This window comes from Prinia subflava, chromosome 1, assembly GCF_021018805.1.
Source record: "Prinia subflava isolate CZ2003 ecotype Zambia chromosome 1, Cam_Psub_1.2, whole genome shotgun sequence".
Lineage (NCBI taxonomy): Eukaryota > Metazoa > Chordata > Aves > Passeriformes > Cisticolidae > Prinia > Prinia subflava.
In genome coordinates this window covers 152,483,062-152,500,266 of record NC_086247.1, presented here as the reverse complement: position 1 = coordinate 152,500,266, position 17,205 = coordinate 152,483,062, and the positions used below count along the sequence as shown (strand labels likewise).

General features: G+C 47.0%; 1 protein-coding gene across 5 annotated transcripts in view; it reads left to right on the top strand.

Annotated features, from left to right (window-relative positions):
- ALS2CL (ALS2 C-terminal like) overlaps positions 1-17,205 on the top strand; it is a 45,230-nt gene that overhangs the window by 4,090 nt on the left and 23,935 nt on the right. For all 5 annotated transcript variants that reach the window (XM_063417409.1, XM_063417400.1, XM_063417384.1 and 2 more), the window contains exons 3-14: positions 187-607; positions 1,595-1,660; positions 2,798-2,963; positions 4,061-4,189; positions 5,327-5,446; positions 7,512-7,588; positions 8,125-8,191; positions 9,097-9,293; positions 13,538-13,603; positions 14,560-14,658; positions 15,942-16,100; positions 16,778-16,889. In XM_063417409.1, the coding sequence (XP_063273479.1) occupies positions 187-607; positions 1,595-1,660; positions 2,798-2,963; positions 4,061-4,189; positions 5,327-5,446; positions 7,512-7,588; positions 8,125-8,191; positions 9,097-9,293; positions 13,538-13,603; positions 14,560-14,658; positions 15,942-16,100; positions 16,778-16,889 (1,679 nt within the window). The remainder of the gene's footprint in view (positions 1-186; positions 608-1,594; positions 1,661-2,797; positions 2,964-4,060; positions 4,190-5,326; positions 5,447-7,511; positions 7,589-8,124; positions 8,192-9,096; positions 9,294-13,537; positions 13,604-14,559; positions 14,659-15,941; positions 16,101-16,777; positions 16,890-17,205) is intronic.

Here is a 17,205-nt window from a genome sequence, read left to right as displayed (position 1 = left end):
CTGACTCATTTTCCCCATTCTTTTTCCTCTCTTTTTTCCCAACTAATTGAATTGATGAATTCCCTAAACTCCCGGATTTTCCCCATTTCCCACCTGATTTTCCCCATTTTTTTTTGGGGAATTCCGCCTCTATTCTGTTCCTTCCCCTCCGTGACCCCTGCGGAATTCCCGTTTTTCCATGGGCAGCGGCGCGGGACGCGCGTAGCCGGGAGCGGCGGGAGCTGCTGGCGGCGCTGGCGGGGCGGCTCCACGCCCTGCAGGAATTCTGCCATGAAAACCTGGGAATGCTGCGGGAATCCTGCCATGAAAACCTGGGAATGCTGCGGGAATCCTGCCAGGAAAATGTGGGAATGCTGCAGGAATCCTGCCAGGAAAATGCGGGAATGCTGCGGGAATCCTGCCAGGAGAAGGCGGGAATGCCGCAAGAATCCTGCCAGAAAAATGCGGGAATGCTGCGGGAATCCTGCCAGGAGAAGGCGGGAATGCCGCGGGAATGCTGCCGGGAAAAGGCGGGAATGCCGCGGGAATGCTGCCGGGAAAAGGCGGGAATGCAGCGGGAATTCCACACGCTCGGGAAGGGAGAGCGGCTGCTGGGGCTGCACCTTCAGTGAGTGGGGAAAAACGGGATCAAGGGATGGGGATGGGAGGATTCCAGGAAAAAATGGGAAAAAATGGGAGAATTTTGGGGGATATGGGGAAAAATGGGAGAATTCCTGGGAAAAATGGAAAAAAATGGGAGACTTCTCAGGAATATTGGGAAAAAATTGGAGAGATCCTGGGAATATCAAAAAAAAAAAAATTGCTGAGAAAATGGGATTTGCTGGGAAAATGGGATTTGCTGGGAAATTTGGGATTTGCTGGGAAATTTGGGATTTATTGGGAAAAGCTGGGATTTGCTGGAACTTTTTTTTGATTTTCATGGGAGTTTTTGGATTTGCTGGGAATTTTTTGGGATTTGTTGGGAAAATCTGGGATTTGCTGGAAATTTTTGCAATTTTCATGGGAAATTTTGGATTTCCTTGGAAATCTGGGATTTCCATGGGAAGTTTCCATGGGAAAAATAGGGATTTATTGGGAATTTTGGGATTTGTTTGGGAATTTTTGGGGATATTCATGGAAATTTGTGGGATTTGTTGGGAAATTTGGGATTTATTGGGAATTTTTGGGATTTTTATGGAAATTTTTGGATTTGCTGGGAATTCTTGGGATTTTCATGGGAAATTTGGGATTTTCTGGGAAATTTGGGATTTGTATAGAAAATTTGGGATTTTCATGGGAATTTTTGAGGATTTTCATGGGAATTTTTGGGATTCGCTGGGAATTTGTGGGATTCGCTGGGAATTTTTGGCACAGGAAAACAAACCTCTTGGAAGAAAACCTTGGAAACCATTCTCTAAAAAACCCCAAATCCCAAATTTTCTTTGGAAAACCAAACCCAGCTCAGAGAGACGTCACACCTCCAGCATTGACATCCCAGAATTCCCAAATTTTGTAGGATTTAAGGGAATTTCTCCACAATTTGAGATCCCGGAATCCATCCCAGATTTTCCTCCGGAATCCTTTTCCCGTTTCTCCCTGGAATTTTCTTTCCCAGGTATTTTGTCACCTTGGCCAACTTCGTGGTGATGCAGGGCTTCGAGCAGGCTGCCAACAGCAAGAGGTGAAAAATCCTCAGGAATTCCGGGAAGGAATTTGGGGATGTGGGGGCAGCAGAGATTCCCAAAATTCTGGAATATAATATAGCATAATATAGCATAATATAGCATAATATAGCATAATATAGCATAATATAGCATAATATAGCATAATATAGCATAATATAGCATAATATAGCATAATATAGCATAATATAGCATAATATAGCATAATATAGCATAATATAGCATAATATAGCATAATATAGCATAATATAATATAATATAATATAATATAATATAATATAATATAATATAATATAATATATAATATAATATAATATAATATAATATAATATAATATAATATAATATAATATAATATAATATAATATAATATAATATAATATAATATAATATAATATAATATAATATAATATAATATAATATAATATAATATAATATAATATAATATAATATAATATGTATTTGTGTAATATATATATTTAATATATATATAATTTATAGAACATATTTATATATATTATAGGCGTTTATATAACAGGTATTTATTATGTCATAATTTAACATTGTGATATAATAGGTGTTTTTATATTTATAGTTATATCATAGGTATTAATATAACATAACATAACATAGTATATAATATAGTATAATATAGTATGATATAATATGGGATAATATAATATAATGTAGTATAATATTATATAGTATAATGTAGTATAATATTATATAATGTAGTTTAATAAAAGTATATTTAAATGCTTGTAATTTATAGAACATATTTTATATATTACAGGTGTTTATATAACAGGTATTTATTATCTCTTAATCTCAAATTATGATACAATGTTTATATATTTATAGGTACAAGTATTCATATAATATATATAATATATACATAAAATAGATATGTAATTTATTTATAGGCTATGTTTATGTACATTAAAGGTATTTATAAAATAAGCATTTATTATTTCATAACACAATACTGTGATATAACAGGTGTACATTATGATACATAGCAATAATTATTTATTATTATTATTAGGTGTATAATTATGCTGTTATTAGGTGGTTATTATGGTATGGAGGTGTAATATTTTGACAGCAGAGGTGTTTATGGCATTCCCGATTTTCCAGCGACGCCTGGGGGCCGCAGGGGGCGGCGCTGCCGGAATTCCTGCGGGATTTGCCCTCCGAGGGCTCCCTGGCGCGGGCGCTGCTGGCGGCATTCCAGGAGCCCTTCCAGGCTCACGTCCGGAGCCACCGGCGGCTCCTGGCGCGGCTCCAGGAGCTGCTCCACGAGGTGGGGATTCCTAGGGAATGGGGAATATTCCTGGAAATCCGGGCTGCGTCTCCTGGGCTAAATATTCCAAAAAATTCAACCGGGATGTTGCAAAATATTCCCAAAAATCCAGCTTGGATCTCCCTCATTCCAAGAGAGACATGGTGCCACAAATTCTCTAAAATCCAGCCTGGATCTCCTTTGCTAAATATTCCCTGAAATCCGACCGGGACATTGCTAAATATTCCCAAAAATCCAAGCTCGACCTCCCTTATTCCTGGATGGACACTTTGCTAAATATTCCTGAAAATCCAGCGTGGACATTGCTAAATATTCCCTAAAACCCAAGCTGGATCTCCCTCATTCCAGGAGAGACACGATGCTCAAATATTCCTGAAAATCCAGCCTGGAACTCCTTTGGTCAAGGATGGACACATTGCTGAATATTCCCAAAAATCCCACCAGGACATTGCTGAATATTCCCAAAAATCCAGTCTGAATCTCCATTGCTAAATATTCCCAAAACCCAACCTGGACATTGATAAACGTTCCCTAAAATCCATCTTGGATCTCGCTCATTCCAAGAGCGACACGATGCCGAAAATTCCCTAAAATCCAGCCTGGATCTCCATTGCTGAATATTCCCAAAAATGCAACCTGGACCCCCTTTAGTCCAGGATGGATACATTGATAAACAAACCCAAAAATCCAACCTGGAACTCCCTTGCTAAATATTCCCTAAAATCCAGCCTGGACTTTGCCAAACATTCCCAAAAAATCCAACCTGGATATTGCTAAATCTTCCCAAAAATCCAACCTAGATCTCCTTTGCTAAATATTCCCTAAAATCCAACCTGGACTTCGCTAAACATGCCCAATAATTCAGCCTGGACTTTACTAAACATTCCCAAAAATCCAGCCTGGACTTTGTTAAACATTCCCAAAAATCCAGCCTGGACATTGATAAACATTCCCGAAAATCCAACTTGGATCTCCCTCATTCCAGGAGGGAAACAATGCCAAAAATTCCTGAAAATCCAACTGGGACTTTGCTAAGCATTCCCGAAAATCCAGCCTGGACCTTGCTGGACATTCCCTGAATCCCTCCTGTTCCCCAGGAGTCGCAGCGGGAGGCGGTGGCGGCGGTGGAGCGGGAATTTGGGAAGCTGGAATCCTTCATCTGCCAGGTCATGGACGAGGCCGCCGGCACCAAGGAGCTCTGGAAATCCCTGGGCGCCAAATTCACCGTGAGCACGGCGGGAACGGGGCGGGAACGGGGCGGGAATGGGGAATGGGGCGGGAATGGGGAATGGGGCAAGAAAATGATGTGAGGCAGGAATTTGATAAGGATGAGGAATTTGAAATGGGTCGGGAACTTGACATGAATCAGGAATTTGAAGTGGATTGGGAATTTGAGGTAGATCGGGAATTGAACATGGATCGGGAATTTGATATGGGTTGAGATTTTGATGTGGATTGGAAATTTTATAAGGATGGGGAATTTGATAAGGATGAGGAATTTGAAGTGGATTGGAAATTTGAGGTAGATTGGGAATTGAACATGGATTGGGAATTGGAAGTGGGTTGGGAAGTTGATAAGGATGGGGCATTTGATAAGGATGAGGAATTTAATATGGATCAGGAATTTGAAGATGGATTGGGCGTGGATTGGGAATTCAGTGTGGGTTAAGAATTTGAAATGGGTTGGGAATTTGATAAGGATGAGGAATTTGATAAGGATGGGGAATTTGATAAGGGAATTTGATAAGAATTGGACATAGATGAGAAATTTGATAAGGATGGGGAAATGAACATGGATGGGAATTTGATATGGGTCAGAAATTTGAAGTGGCTCAGGAACTTGATATGAATCAGGAATTTGAAGTGGGTCAGGAATTTGATGTGGATTGGGAATTTGATACACATTGGGAATTGAATATGAGGTGAGAATTTGAAGTGGGATGGGAATTTGAAGTGAATTGGGAATTGAACATGGATCGGGAACTTGATATGAATCAGGAATTTGAAGTGGATCTGGAATTTGATAAGGGTGAGGACTTTAATATGGATCGGGAATTTAATATGGATTGGAAATTTGATATGGATCAGGAATTCGATATGGATCAGAAATTTGATAAGGATGAGGAATTTGATAAGGATCAGAAATTTGATATGGATTAGGAATTTGATATGGATCAGGAATTTGAGGCTGGAATTCAGCAGAGCTGGGTGAAAGAGCTGGAGAAATTCCATGGGAGTTCAAAGCTGGATTTTTGCCCCCTGTGTGTCACTGCCACTGGAACCCCGGCCCAGCTGATCCCTGCCGGAATTCCCGCCTGGAATTCCGTTCCTCTCCCAATCCCGGTGTTTTCCTGCTGCTCCAGGACGTGCTGTGTGTCCCTGAGCGGAGGCTCCTGGAGGACAGCAGGAACCTCCCCATCGCCACCGGCACCGCGCGCTCCGAGCGCCTCCTGCTCTTCGACGACGTCCTCGTCCTCATCCAGGTGAGGCCGGGATCCTCCAGGAAGGGAACGCGGGAAAACGGCACCGAAATTCCACTGGAATGGCTGGAACGATGGGAATTTCCATGGGAATGGCAGGGAAATTCCCATTTTTAATGTTGAACATCCAGCACAGTTTGGCTGTTGGGAAAAGTCGGGAAAACTTTCCTGGATCCATCCAAGAAAGTCATTCCAAGGGAAAGATCCATTATGAGATTCCAGGAGCTCCCAGGCATTGGGAGAAAGAGTATTTTCTGTGTTTGTGGCATGGCTGGAGATGTTGGAGATATTTTTGGGAATTTTTTGAAATGGAAAATGGAAAATGCCTGTTTTTTGGTGTTGAACATCCAGTAGAGTTTGGCTGTTGGGAAAAGTTGGAAAAACTTTTCTCAGATGCATCCATGGGTGGTTGGCTCTGGAAAATCAAGGAAAATCTGGGAAGGAGTGGAGGAGATGCCCAGAAGATTTTCCAAGAAATGTGGATTATCCAACCCCTTTTCCACAGGGAATTGTGGCCTTTAGTTATTCCAGGGGATCTGATGGATCCATGAGGAGATACCAGGAGCTCCCATGCGTTAGGAAAAAGAGGATTTTCCATGTTTGTGGCATGGCTGGAGATGTTGGAGGTGGTTTTGGGAATTTTGGGAATTTCTGGGAATTTTGGGCATGTGTTCCCATGAGGGAATTCCAGCTGGGATGGCTCTGGCTGAGCTGGGATCCAGCAGGAATCTCTTCCTGGAAGGGCTGGGAAGGGAACACAGAAAAACCACCCAAAAATTCCACTGGAATGGCAGGAAGGACAGGAATTTCCGGGAATGGCAGGAAAATTCCCGTTTTTTGGTGTTGAACACACAGCAGAGTTTGGCTGTTGGAAAAAATCGGGAAAACTTTCTTGGATCCATCCACTTTGGCTCTGGAAAAAAAAAAAAAAGGAAAATCTGGGAAGGAGTAAAAAATAATCAGGATCCAGCCTTGGGAATGGGCTGGAGATTCCCTGCCCCACCTGGGTGCTGTGGATTTCTCATCCTGCTGATGAGAATTCCACAAAAACTCTGGGAAGAGCAACCTGTGCCACGGAATGGGGTTTGGTTTGGATGAGTTGGATCCTGGCCTCGCTGCGGTGGGATCAGCAAATCCATGGAATTCTCTCCATGTTCAATCCATGATTCCTGGCTGTGTCTCAGCCAAATTTTCTGGAGATTTGGGAATTCCAACTGGATTGGGATTGGCCTGGTTGGGAATCTTGACATCCTTTCCTTGCCTTTTTTCCCAAAATTGGGAAAACACTGGAATTCCTTGGAGTTTTCCAAGTTTTCCTGCCAGGCAGCAGCTCCGGGTGGGCACCTGCATGTGAGGCAGGGAAGGGAGATGGGAAATGGAAATTTTCCTTTGGGGTTTGTTCTGTTTGGGCGCTGCTGATCCCAAAAGATCCTTAAATTTGGGATTTCTGGGATATTTCTGGTGGTGCCAAGTCCTCAATAAATCCCAGAATGGATTCGATGGAAAGGGAGCTTAAAGATGATCCATTCCCATCCCATTCCACGGTTCCCAACATCCCAGCTTGCTCCAAGCCCTGCCCAAACTTCCAGGGAAACAGACACAAATCTGTGGGAATGTTGGCTGGAATGATTTGGGAATGCAGCTGTGGAATTCTGGAGGAGCTTTAGGATAGTTCAATCAAGAACCTCCCTCCTTTTCCCATGGTTTTTCCATCTCTAGGGTCTCTCATCCCAAGGTGGAATGGATTCATTCCCACCCCTTTCCGTGGTTCCAGCAGTCCCAGCTTGCTCTAAACCCTGCCCCACCTTCCAGGGATGGGGCAGCCACAAATCTCTGGGAATGTTGGCTGGAATGATTTGGGAATGCAGCTGTGGAATTCTAGAAGAGCTTTAGGATAGTTCAATCAAGAACCTCCCTCCTTTTCCTGTGGTTTTTCCATCTCCAGGGTCTCTCTTTCCAAGGTGGGATGGATGGACGGACCATTAAGTTGGGAATTCGTGCTGCCACTCCAGCTCTGCAATTCCATGGATGTTTCCAGCACCACCTTTTCCGTTTTTTTTTTTTCCAGGGAAACAGCTTCCGGAGTTTCGATCTGAAGCTGGTGTGGGTGGATGAAAACTGCGGAGAGAAATCGGCTCCGGGATTGTGAGTGAGAAATTCCCACTGGGAGTTAAAAAAAAACAGGAATAAAAATGCTCAGGTTGATGGGAAAAGGATCCAGAGCTTTGTCCCATTTCCTTCCGAGCACTGGGATTGGGATATGGATCATGGGCTCTCAGCAGCTTGGAATTCCCTGCCAGATTGAAATCCCAGAATTTCTGAGCTTGGAAAAGCCCACCGGGGTCATCAAATCCAACCCATGTCCCATCCCCATCTCGTTCCCAGCCCAGAATTCCTCAGATTCCTCCAAGGATGGAGACTCCAAACAATTCCAAGGCAATTCCAAGGCCTGACCACGTTTTCCATAAAAAAATTCCTGCTGATGTCCAACCTGACCCTCCCCTGGCACAACTTGAAGCCGTTCCCTCTCAATGAATCCCAAAATTATTTCATCCAGCCCTAGAGAACTTGAGATGTCTCCAGAAAAACCTTGGGAAAGCCGCAGGGGATCTCCAGGAGGGGAATGGGAAGCGCTGATGGATCGGGAATTGCGTTTTCCATGCTTTTTTTCTCCCTCCCAGGCACAGCCTGCGGATCACAACCCCGGAGGAGACGTTCGTGCTCTCCGCCAAGGACGCCCAGACCAAGGTCAGCCGTGGCTTTGTCCCATCTCCTCCTTATCTACATCACGATGACAATTCCCATCAGGGTGGGTTGGGATTTTCGGCTCCTTTTCCAAGAAAATCCTGGATTTTCAGCTCCTTTTCCAAGAAAATCCTGCCCAGAGGTGGCTCAGAGTCGATGGCGGGTGAGGAACGTTGGTGGGAACCCATCGGTTCCTCGCCGCTTTTCCTGAAGTTTCTCAAACCAACTGGAAATTTTTATTTCTTTGTTTAAATATCCGAGTGGATTTTTTCCCTGTTTTTCTCCACATCCAAGTGGAAATTTTCCCTGTTTTTTTTTAACATCCAAGTGGAAATTCCTCCCTCCCAGCTGTTGTGTCTGGCTACAGTATCCAATATTTAGCAATGGAGATCCAGGTTGGATTTTCGGGAATTTTTGGCATCATGTCCTTCTTGGAATGAGGGAGATTCAAGTCGGACTTTTGGGAATATTCAGCAATGTCCAGGTTGGATTTTCAGGAATATTTGGCAAGGGAGTTCCAGGTTGGATTTTAGGGAATGTTTATCAATGTCCAGGTTGGATTTTCGGGACTATTCACAATGTGTCCATCCTTGACCAAAGGAGTTCCAGGATGGATTTTCGGGAATATTTATCAATGTCCAGGTTGGATTTTCGGAAATATTTAAGCGTGTCCCTCCTGGAATGAGTGAGATCCAGTTTGGATTTTTTGGGAATATTTAGCAATGCAGGTCCAGGCTGGATTTTTTGGACAATTTCGCTTCCAGGAGAAGCCCTGTGGAAGCTGCCCTGGCCTTCGGTGGGAACCCGCGTGTTCCCGGCTGCTTTCCCGCGGTCGTCTCCGGTTGGTTTTCCCAGGATCCCACCTATTCCTCGCCTGTCCCTGATTTTCCCGCTCTCCATGCCCACAGGCCGCGTGGCGCTGGAAGCTGGAGCAGGCCGCGCGCCAGGCGCTCAACGGGAAGCGCGATTTCCCCCTCTGGGGCCGCAGCGGCGAGGGCGGCCCCGCGCCCGCCCGCCGCTTCTTCAGCTACGCCTTCCGCACCGAGGGACGGCTCCGCGGGGCCACCTACGAGGGCGAGTGGCTCTGGGGGAAGCCCCACGGCAAGTAAGGAACCTTCTGGGCCTTTTTGCCGAGTGGGAAGAGGGTTGGGAGTGCTGGTTTGGCATTTCCCTGAGGGTTGGGAAAGTTCTCCAACATCAACCCAAAGTTCCCCAGGTCACTCATGAAGGGGCTGCTCCTTTCCTGGGCAGGCTCAGGGGGGCCACCTACAAGGACTCTGGGGGAAGCCCCACAGCAAGTAAGGAACCTTCCGGGCCTCTTTGCTGAGTGGGAAGAGGGTTGGGAGTGTGCTTCGGGCCTCTTTTCCAAGTGGGAATAAGGTTGGAAGTGCTGGCCTGGTGTTTTTGTGAAGGTTGGGAAGGATCTCCAAGGTCAACCCAAACTTCTCATACTTCTCATGAAGGGGCTGCTCCTTTCCTGGGCAGGCTCAGAGGGGCCACCTACGAGGGCGAGTGGCTCTGGGGGAGGCCCCACGGCAAGTAAGGAACTGTCTGGGCCCCTTTTCCAAGCGGGAATCAGGTTGGGAGTGCGCTTTGGGCCTCTTGTCCAAGCGGGAATCAGGTTGGGAGTGCGCTTTGGGCCTCTTGTCCAAGCAGGAAGAAAGTTGGGAGTGCTGGCTCAGAATTTCCATGAAGGAAAGATCTCCATGGTCAACAAAAACTTGTTCAGGTCACTTTTCCAAGTGGGAATAAGGTTGGAAGTGCTGGAGAGCTTGGAGTTTCTGTGAAGGTTGGGGAGGATCTCCAAGTTCAGCCCAAACTTGTCCAGGTCAATTTTCCAAGCTGGAATAAGGTTGGAAGCACTGATTTGGTGTTTGCATGAAGGTTGGGTAGGATCTCCAAGGTCAAGTCAAACATCTCCAGGTCACTTTTCCAAGCGGGAATAAGGTTGGAAGTTCCTTTTGGGCCTCTTTTCCAAGTGGGAATAAGGTTGGAAGTGCTGGCTTGGCGTTTCCATCAAGGTTGGGAAAGATCTCCAAGGTCAACCCAAACTTCTCCAGGTCACTCAACCACATCTGCTCCTGTTTTGGGCAGTTCCAAGGTCAGGATAAGGTCAGAATTTAATTCCTGATGAGGTTTTGGAGGTGAATCCAGGCCCGGCTCTCAGATTCCTGCCTCACTCATTCCCAGAGGGAATTCTGGCCTTGAGGGCAGGCTTAGCAAAACCTGACTCCTAAACCTTGGGATTTGTTGTGGATGTCTCATCCGCGGTTTATGGATTAAATCCTAAAGGCTGCCCCAAAAATGTGGTGGTGATCACCCTGAAGGTGCAGCACGGGCTGGGGCTTTCACTTGGGATTTAGGCTTGGCCTAAAATCACGATCTCAGCCTGGGCTATGGAAATCTCACCCTCACAATGAGGAAAACACTCAGTAAAAATCCTTTGTGGAGAAGAATTTTATTCTCTGCTATCAAATCTCTCTGGATTTTATCCAAAGCTGAAACCTCCAAACTTACGCCAGGAATTAGGAAAAGCTTAAATACAGGAGCTCAAATGGGAACTGCTCAGGAAATCCAAGTTTTAAGTGAGGGGATGGCTGGAAATCAAAGATCCCAACCAAAAATTTTTGGACATAAGTTAGAGAACACTCTGGGGGTTTTTTTGGGAAGAAACCTGGAATGTGACCGAGCTCCTCAGTCACCAAAACTGGAAAATTTGATTTTCCATGAGTTTTACACGGTAAAGCAGAAAGGATGGAGAGAGACTCGCTTGGAGAGAGCCCTAAAATCACAAAAGAATCCAGAACAGAAATGGTTTGGAAGGGGTTTGAATCCAGTTCCAGCCCCAAATCCAAAACTGAATCCTGACTACTCCGTGGAGGAGATTTTGCCGTGCCCTGGAGCAGCATCGAAGGAGCAGGAGACCTTCGGATCATTCCCACCTTCACTCCCTCAAAACCATCTCCTGCTCCTTGTCCTCCCCTGCCTTAGGGCTGGAAAACTGGGATGGATCCAAATCTCCCCTGCCTCCCATGGAGTGACTGGGATGAGGCCTCCCAGGAAATTTGGGGCAGGATTAAGGGACTTGGGTGTTCAATTCCTTGGATTTGAGTTCCCTTCCTGCTCCTGGAATTCCTCAGCTGGGATTTTGTTGCTGGAAGGTTCCAAAGCAGCATCTTGGCTGCTCTGGGATTTCTGAGGGAGGAACACGAGAGCAGAGCTGTGGGAATTTGGGCTCTTTGGCAAAAACATCGGCATTCTCCAGTGTCTGCCCTGGAATTCCTGGAATTCCGGGTGACCTGGGGTGGGGGAAGGCCCGACTCCCACTCAGGTGTGGCTTAAACCTCCTCGTGCCTGCAGCAGACATGGAATTCCGGAATGTTCTCAGTGGGAAGGACTCACACGGGTCAAGTCCAACTCCTGGCCTGGCACAGACACCCAAACAATCCCAACTCCTGGAGGAGCCTTGGGAATGTGCCCATTCCCTGGGGAATGTTCAGTGCCCGGCACCTTCTGGGGGAAAAGCCTTTTCCTAAAATCCAACCCAAACCCAGCTCCAGCTGTTCCCTTATCCCCTTTGGCTGCGCCCCTTTTCCATTCCTACAAAGCCAAAGGAAATTCATTCAAATATGGAAATTCCAAAACCATCTGAGCTCTGGAATTCAAATATTGAAATTTAAACCACATCCGAGCTCTGGAATTCAAATATTGAAATGTCAAATGCGTCCGAGCTCTGAAATTCAAATATTAAAATTTCAAACCCATCCGAGCTCTGGAATTTAAATATTGAAATCTCAAACCTGTCCAAGGTCTGAAATTCCAAGATTGAAGTTTAAATCATCTGAGCTCTGGAATTCAAATATGGAAGTTTCAAACATGTCCAAGCTCTGGAATTTAATTATTGAAATGTCAAACCTGTCCAAGGTCTGGAATTCAAATATTGAAATGTCAAACACAACTGAGCTCTGGAATTCAAATAAGGAAATTTCAAACACATCCAAGCTCTGGAATTCAAATATTGAAATCTCAAATCCATCTGAGGTCTGAAATTCAAATATTAAAATTTCAAATGCATCCGAGCTCTGGAATTCAAATATTGAAATTTCAAATGCATCTGAGCTCTGGAATTCAAATATGAACATGTCAAACACGTCTGAGCTCTGGAATTTAAATATTAAAATTTCAATCCATCCGATCTTTGGAATTCAAATATTAAGAGTCAAACACGTCCGATCTTTGGAATTCAAATGTGGAAATTTCAAACCCATCTGATTTTTGGAATTCAAATACTGAAATTTCAAACACATCCGAGCTCTGGAATTCAAATATTGAAGTGTCAAACATGTCCGAGCAATCCTCTGGAAAAGCTGGAGCAGGGCCAATCCCGCGGGGGTGTTTAAAACAACAACCGCGGTGAAAGTCAAACAAGCCGGTCGCGGTTTTGGTGTTGCGCCATCTCCTGCCAAACCCACCCAGAGGAGGTTTGGATTAAACACTGGGGTGGAATCCCGGGCTGGGCTGGAATTCCCAGAGGAGCTGTGGAATGCCTGGAAGTGTCTGAGGTCGGGCTGGAGCACGCTGGGACAGTGGGAGGTGTCCCTGCCCGTGGGATGAGATGATCCTTGAGGTTCTTCCAACCCAAACCGTTCCAGGATTTTGTGATTCTGTTGTGTCTGCCTTGGGAACATGCGGGGATGGGATTTTCTGGGATGAGGTTGGAATTCAAGCTCTCACTGGGTGTGGGTGGAGTGGGAGACAGGGAGGGATGGAAATTGCTCCGGCCGTGGGCACAGCCGGACAGGAATTTCACCATCATCCACCGTTCCCGGCTCTCCTGGCTCCGTTATCACCTCCTGGAATCGCTCTCCCAACCCCCACAAACCGTGGAATCCGTGATCCCTTGGGACTGGGATTCCTCTCTGTTTTCCCAGTGGCTGGAATTCCAGGCTGGGGCGTCACCTTGGCCACGGGGATGTGCCAGGCTGGATTAATCCCTGTCATTAATTCAGGGTCACGGGCCAGGTCCTAAAGGCACCTCCAGAAAATACTTTTGGGATTAGGGGATGGAATGGGCTCTTCCCACTCATGCCAGAGCAGGCGAACATGATGGGATTAAATCCTCCCGCTGAAAACCAAGGCCTGGAGGTGCCTTTTGTCTCTCTGGGCCTCCAAGGAATATTTTTGCCGTTTGCCGTAAAATCTGGGAATGCTTTGGGTTAGAAAGAACCTGGGGGGAAAAATCCACCTTGGGCACCTTCCACCGGGTCAAAGCTAAGATGGCCTGAATATTTAGGCTGGGCTTTAGTAGCTGCTGTTCCATTGGGAATGAGAGAATTCCTTGGATTGCAGGGGGACGCTGAAGTGGCGCGATGGACGCAACCACGTCGGGGATTTCCAGGAGGGCCTGGAGCACGGGTGAGACCTGGGGAATGTGATATCCGTGATTTCCAAAGAAACCGGGATGGTTCCTGCCACGGGATGGAACCTGGAGAGAGGAGACTGGCAGTGAGTGACCCCATGGGCTGGAATCTGAGCCCAGATCCCAAAATCCATAGGAAGTTATTCCTAGGAATTGTCTTTAAGTGATTTTTAGATCCTTTTATAAACATCACTAAAATGAAAGGGAAATCCCATGAAATTCAAGTTGGTTTTTAAACCTCATCCTCTACAATGGTGTCACCATTTTCCATGCAAACTTTTTCCATGCTGACCTTTTCCATCCAACTGGAATCTGATCCCAGATCCCAAAATCCATGGGAATTCATTCCTGAGAAGTGTCTCAAAGTGATTTTTAGTCCCTTTAATAAGCGTCATGTAAATGAGTTTTTGTCAAAGAAAAAAAAAAGCAAATCCCATGAAATTAAAAATGGTTTTTAAAACTTCATCCACACAATGGAGTCGCCATTTTCTACACTGACCTTTTCCATCCGGCTGGAGTCTGAGCAAAGATCCCAAAATCCATGGGAATTTATTCCTAGAAAGGGTCTTAAAGTGATTTTTAAATCCCTTTAAAAACTCACTGAAATGAGAAGGTTTTTAAAAGAAAAAACCCCAATCCCATGAAATTGAAATTGGTTTTTAAAACTTCATCCACTACAACGGAATCACCATTTTCCATGCTGACCTTTTCCATGCAGCTGGAATCTGATCCCAGATCTCAAAATCCATGGGAATTTATTCTTAGGAAGTGTCTTGAAGTGATTTTTAGATCCTTTTATAAATGTTTTAGAGCCTTTTAAAACCTTTTACAACAGAAGGTTCTGAATGCAGTCACCATTTTCCACGCCAACCTCTTCCATGTTGACCTTTTCCATTCTGACCTTTTCCATGTTGACCTCTTCCATGCCGACGTTCCCTGCTTGCCCTGGCAGGTTCGGGATCCGCCTGGTCCCGCGGCGCTCCGAGGATCGCTACGACTGCTACAAGTGCCACTGGTACCAGGGCAAGATGAGGGGCTACGGGATCTGTGAGTAAGTGAGACCCTGGGAAAAGGGGATTCCAGGGAAAACGGGGAAAATGGGATTTCGAGGGGGAAATGTTCCCTGAAATCTTTGGAGCCTGGTCTGGGAATGCTTTGTGGGTGTTTAGAATTCCAGAATGTTTGGGGGATTAAGGATGATCCCATTCCATCCAGGGACACCTCCCGTTGTCCCAGGGTGCTCCAAGCCCTGTCCAACTTTTCCTTGGACACTTCCAGGGATCCAGGGGCAGACTGGAATTCCAGCCAGGAATTCCTGCCCAATTCCCATCTATCCCAACCACTCTGCCCTGCCCCAGAAGCACCCAACCCTAAATCCCTCTCAAGAATTCCTACCAATTCCCGATCCTTGGGATTCTCCAATGATCTGATAATCCCTGGATTCAGCTTCCATCCAAGTGGAAAACCACAAAGTTCTTCCTTGTTTTCCAAAGGGGGGAAAACCAGGAAGTGTTTATTGGGAATTCCCATCCTCCTTTCCCTCAGGAAAAGTGGGAATGCCCATCGGGAATTCCTGATGGCATCCAACAGCCACCTGCTGAATATTCCATGGAAATCAATTCCTGCATCCTTCCCACCGCAGCCATGCCACTGAGGGGCTTCTCCGGGAATCCCTTCCCAATCTCCCACCCAGCCCTGCCCTCTGGCAGTGGGAGCCATTCCCTGTGTCCTGTCCCTCCAGCCCTTGTCCCCAGTCCCTCTCCAGCTCTCCTGGAGCCCCTTCAGGCCCTGGAAAGGTCTGGAATTTTCTCATCCGAGGTCACCCCAAGCGCTTTGGGGTGCCCACGGTTCCTTCTCATCCCCATCCCTGATTTCCCCGTCCCAAGTGGGACAGAGACAAAATTCCGACTGGGATGGGCCTGGCCTCCAGCCTGGATGTTCTTCTCCTCCTTTCACCTCGGAGCTGCTCTTCCCAGTGCAGGGAAGGGCTGGTGGCCACCACCAGCAGGTGGATCCAAGCCTGGCCTTCTTCCTCCGGATCCAGTTTTCCTGCTGGGATTCACCGGAGCTCCGTGTGCCCAGGCTGGTGAGAGGTCGAGGCCTGAGTGGCCTCTCCCAGGACAATCCCAAGTCCTTGGATAATTTGGGGAGCTCTGGAACGCCTGCATTGGGAGATGCCCATTCCCAGCAGCAACCAAGGATCCACTTCCGTGCCGTCGGCTGAATATTTGGGATATTCCCACGCGGATGAGCTTGATCTCCTCGCTTCCCGGTTCTCTGCTCCAGGAGTAGCTCCAGAATTCCCAGGCTGGGATTCCATCCCTCTTCCTGCAGGTACGGGAACGACGTGGTCTACAAGGGTTACTTCAAGGACGACGCGCGCCACGGCTTCGGCATCCTGGAGGACTTCTCAGCCCGGCATCCCTTCAAATACACGGGAAACTGGGAGAGGGACAAAAAGAGCGGATACGGAGTCTGGGAGGACAAGGAGAGGTAAAGGGGGGATGGAGCCGAGGTGTGGGACAGCTTTGGGATGAATCCTGGAGATTTGGGATGGATCCGAGGTGTGGGACAGCTTTGGGATAAATCCTGGAGGTCTGGGATGGATCCGAGGTGTGGGACAGCTTTGGGATAAATCTGGAGGTTTGGGATGGATCCGAGGTGTGGGACAGTTTTGGGATGAATCCTGGAGGTTTGGGATGGAAGGAGAGGGAAAAGTGGGATGGATCCAAGGTGTGGGACAGCTTTGGGATGAATCATGGAGATTTGAGATGGATGCGAGGTGTGGGACAGTTTTGGGATGAATCCTGGAGGTTTGGGATGGAAGGAGAGGGAAAACTGGGATGGATCCGAGGTGTGGGACAGCTTTGGGGTAAATCCTGGAGATCTGGGATGGATCCAAGGTGTGGGACAGCTTTGGGATAAATCCTGGAGATCTGGGATGGATCCAAGGTATGGGACAGTTTTGGGATAAATCCTGGAGGTTTGGGATGGAGGGATGGGCGCGGAAGGCTTGAACTCCTTGGAGAACACCCCTGGAGCTCAGCCGGTGTGGGACATCCAGCCTGGAGCGTTGTCATGAAAAACCGGGACAAATCCAGCAAATCCAACGGATTGAGAGCTGGGAAAAGAGGGCAAAGTCCAGCCTTTGGCTTCTCCCGGCATTCCAGAGGGGAGAGGTACCTCGGGATGTGGCGGGATGACCACAGGCATGGCGAGGGCATCGTGGTGACGCAGGCGGGGCTCTGCTACCAGCGCACCTTCCAGGCGGGTAAAGCGGTGGTGAGTCGGGAATTCCGCGGGATTGGGAATTCCCGACACGGGGAATTCCCTGCTCAGGGAACGGGGCATTCCCAGAGCTCCTGGAGCGGTTGGAAAAGACTCTGGGATGTTGAGATGTCTCTGTAGGGCCCGGGGTTGGGTTTGGGTCCTCGTGGGCGCTTCCCGCACAGGATATTCCAAGATTTTTCCGGAAGTCATGGTTGGGAAGAACAAGGGATTGGGGGAGTCTTCCAGAGGGGCTGGATGGGATCTTGGGAAGGAATTCCTGGCTGGGATTGAATTCCCAGAGAATTTCGGAGATCCCTGGAAGTGGCCA